Source organism: Armigeres subalbatus, chromosome 3 (assembly GCF_024139115.2).
Source record: "Armigeres subalbatus isolate Guangzhou_Male chromosome 3, GZ_Asu_2, whole genome shotgun sequence".
In the NCBI taxonomy this organism is placed as follows: Eukaryota; Metazoa; Arthropoda; class Insecta; order Diptera; family Culicidae; genus Armigeres; species Armigeres subalbatus.
This window is the reverse complement of record NC_085141.1, coordinates 384,958,454-384,961,834: the sequence shown is the minus strand read 5'-3', so window position 1 is coordinate 384,961,834 and position 3,381 is coordinate 384,958,454. Positions and strand designations below refer to the sequence as shown.

The window sequence follows — 3,381 nt, the reverse complement described above, 5'->3', positions numbered from 1 at the left end:
CGGAAGTCGCATGTCCTGCGCGTGTTCTCCCTGGTCCAACACCATACCGCCATCTTCATTGGATCCATTGAAACGAAGTCCAATAACATTTCTTTAAGAAAATTTGATACCCACCTGAACAGCTTCAGTTTTGGTATTTGCTGTAAACATTGCATCACTCATGTGATGCAATTGTTCATTTAGAAAATCAAAGTCGGAAACAGACATGGGGTATCTGAGTCGTCAGAACGAACATTGCTTTCCGTTGATGAATGGGTATGAAAATCATCCATCGTCGGTAAATTTTCAGAAATGAAATTTTGCCTGCCTGTAGCGATGCTTGCATAGGTGGGCGTCTTGCATAGGTGGCCATCTGCGAGTTGTGGGGATTGGCTAGGATGTGTTGGGGTTTGACAGTGGGCCCTGTTGAATTCCTATAAAAAGCTGCATGTATCCGCAAGTAGGCCCCACCAAAGCGACCGTGTGCCGCTCAAAGTGCACAAGCCCAAGTCCTGGTGTTAGGTGGGACGCTAAACAGCCCTGACACGACGGCCCTCCGACGAGACAGGAGGTTTGCGCAGGCCCAATAAGCCGCCTGGAAAACCATTAATTACGAACAATATAAGAGATAATACGACTCGATATAATCGGCAAAGACCTAGGCGACGAATATAGGATCATGATTGGAAGCTTGGAACATGGAACTGCAAGTCGCTAGGTTTCGCAGGTTGCGACAGGATGATCTACGATGAATTACATCCCCGCAACTTCGACGTCGTGGCGCTGCAGGTGATTTGCTGGACAGGACAGAAAGTGTGGAAAAGCGGCTACCTTCTACCAAAGCTGTGGCACCACCAACGAGCTGGGAACCGGCTTCATATTGCTGGGTAAGATGCGCCATCGTGTGATTGAGTGGCAGGCAATCAACGCAAGGATGTACAAGCTGAGGATTAATAGCCGTTTCTTCAACTATAGCATCATCAACGTGCACTGCCCACACGAAGGGAGACCCGATGACGAGAAAGAAGCGTTCTACGCACAGCTGGAGCAGACATACGATGGATGCCCACTGCGGGACGTCAAAATCGTCATCGATGACATGAACGCACAGGTAGGAAGGGAGGAAATGTATAGACCGGTCGTCGGACCGAATAGTCTGCACACCGTATCGAACGACAACGGCCAACGATGCATAAACTTCGCAGCCTCCCTCGGAATGGTAGTCCGAAGCACCATATTTCCCCGCAAAAATATCCACAAGGCCACATGGAGATCACTTAACCAAGAAACGGAAAACCTAATCGACGGTAAATTCTTCTCCGACATCACGAACGTACGCACTTATCGCAGTGCGAATATTGAATCCGAGCACTACCTCGTTGCAGTATGCCTGCGCTCAAAACTCTCGACGGTGATCAACACGCGTCGGAGTCGTCCGCCGCGGCTAAACATTGGGCGGCTACAAGACGGTAGGCTAGCCCAAGACTACGCGCAGCAGCTGGAAGTGGCACTCCCAACGGAAGAGCAGCTAGGCGCAGCATCTCTTGAAGATGGCTGGAGAGATATTCGATCCGCCATTGGTAGCACCGCAACCGCTGCATTTGGCACGGTGCCCCCGGATCAGAGAAACGACTGGTATGACGGCGAATGTGAGCAGTTAGTAGAAGAGAAGAATGCAGCATGGGCGAGATTGCTGCAACACCGCACGAGGGCGAACGAGGCACGATATAAACGGGCGCGGAACAGACAAAACTCGATTTTCCGGAGGAAAAAGCGCCAGCAGAAAGATCGAGACCGTGAAGAGACGGAGCAACTGTACCTCGCTAATAACACACAAAAGTTCTATGAGAAGTTGAACCGTTCACGTAAGGGCCACGTGCCACAGCTATATATGTGTAAGTACATAAACGGGAACCTTCTTATGAACGAGCGTGAGATGATCCAAAGGTGGCGGCAGCACTACGAAGAACACCTGAATGGCGATGTGGAAGACGAAGATGGCGGTATGGTGATGGACCTGGGAGAACGCGCGCAGGACATAATTCTACCGGCTCCGGATCTCCAGGAAATCCAGGAGGAGATTGGCCGGCTGAAAAACAACAAAGCGAATGAACCACGAGTTGCATCAACTGCTGGGAGAACCATCCATCGTTCATCGTTACACCATCCATCGTTACACCGCGAAAATCGGACGACTGCGGTGGGCCGGGCACGTAGCCAGAATGTCGGACAGTAACCCGGTGAAAATGGTTCTCGACAACGATCCGACGGGCACAAAAAGGCGAGGTGCGCAGCGGGCAAGGTGGATCGATCAGGTGGAAGATGATTGGCGGACCCTCCGTAGACTGCATGGTTGGCGACGTGTAGCCATGGACCGAGCCGAATGGAGAAGACTCTTATATACCACACAGGCCACTTCGGCCTTAGCCTGAATAAATAATAATAATAATAAATGGACATAGCTTTATGTTCCGTAATGAGCAGTTTTGGAGGCTTCCGAAGCTCGTGTTTTCATTCCAGATCTGTATTTTTTGATCGGCCGTAGTTCTGGTTATTTTGGGGTCAAAGGCCTTAATTTGGATTACTTTTATAAGATATGGAATATGGGGGTGAATGTGCAGGATTTAATTGCACACGTCCTGTTCCTTCTACTGTATTTTCGAAACTACTGGAAATTTCCTAATGACTAATAACGTAATAACTCACGCAGTGTGAATAACACATGCTGAAGCCGTCTTCCACAAAATTTCGATAAAATCAGCCCACGAGGTGAAATGTTATCGATTTTTGAAAGTGAAGCAATTTGATTCCGTACACTCTTTATGCTCAACCGCAGGATTATCCAGTATTTTGCGCTCGATAATGGCGGCGTGAGTTCCATCCAATTTGACATTCAAGAGGTAGAAAACACTGGAACTCTGTTTGCCTTGATTAAATACACGTGAAAAAATTTAATGTTATTTATTATTAATATTTCTAATACTTTTTTGCCAAAGCAGGCGCCTAATGATATGTATAAGAAAAAACTTATACATCGCATTAGTCACATACATTCCGAAACTTATACTTTTCATTAACTTATGAATGTTATTAGCTTTTTGATATGGGATCATTCATTAGGTGGCATAATGAAGAGTATAAGTATTTTCGAATGGTTTTTTGCCATAACATATAAGGTTATTTTTTTACGTGTAATTTTTCAGCGTAAATAAACAGACGTCAACTATTTTGCGAGCCGATACCTACCCAAAAATCAATTCGGCTCCAATTTTCTATAGAAAATTTCTCTAGTTAGGTATATTTATTTTTTGTGAATTTCAGGTTTTCCCCTAACGCATGTGCTGGAAAAAGTATCTACAGGAATATATGCCCAATCTACCGCTCTAAATAGGGAATTTACGA

General features: G+C 46.4%; 1 protein-coding gene across 1 annotated transcript; it reads left to right on the top strand.

Moving 5' to 3' along the window:
• Positions 1-569: 569 nt before the first annotated feature.
• On the top strand, positions 570-2,708 carry LOC134222947 (uncharacterized). Its single transcript, XM_062702091.1, has 3 exons — positions 570-866; positions 955-1,347; positions 2,690-2,708. The coding sequence occupies exons 1-3, from the start codon at positions 718-720 to the stop codon at positions 2,706-2,708; spliced, it is 561 nt and encodes a 186-aa protein (XP_062558075.1). The 5' UTR covers positions 570-717.
• Positions 2,709-3,381: the final 673 nt, after the last annotated feature.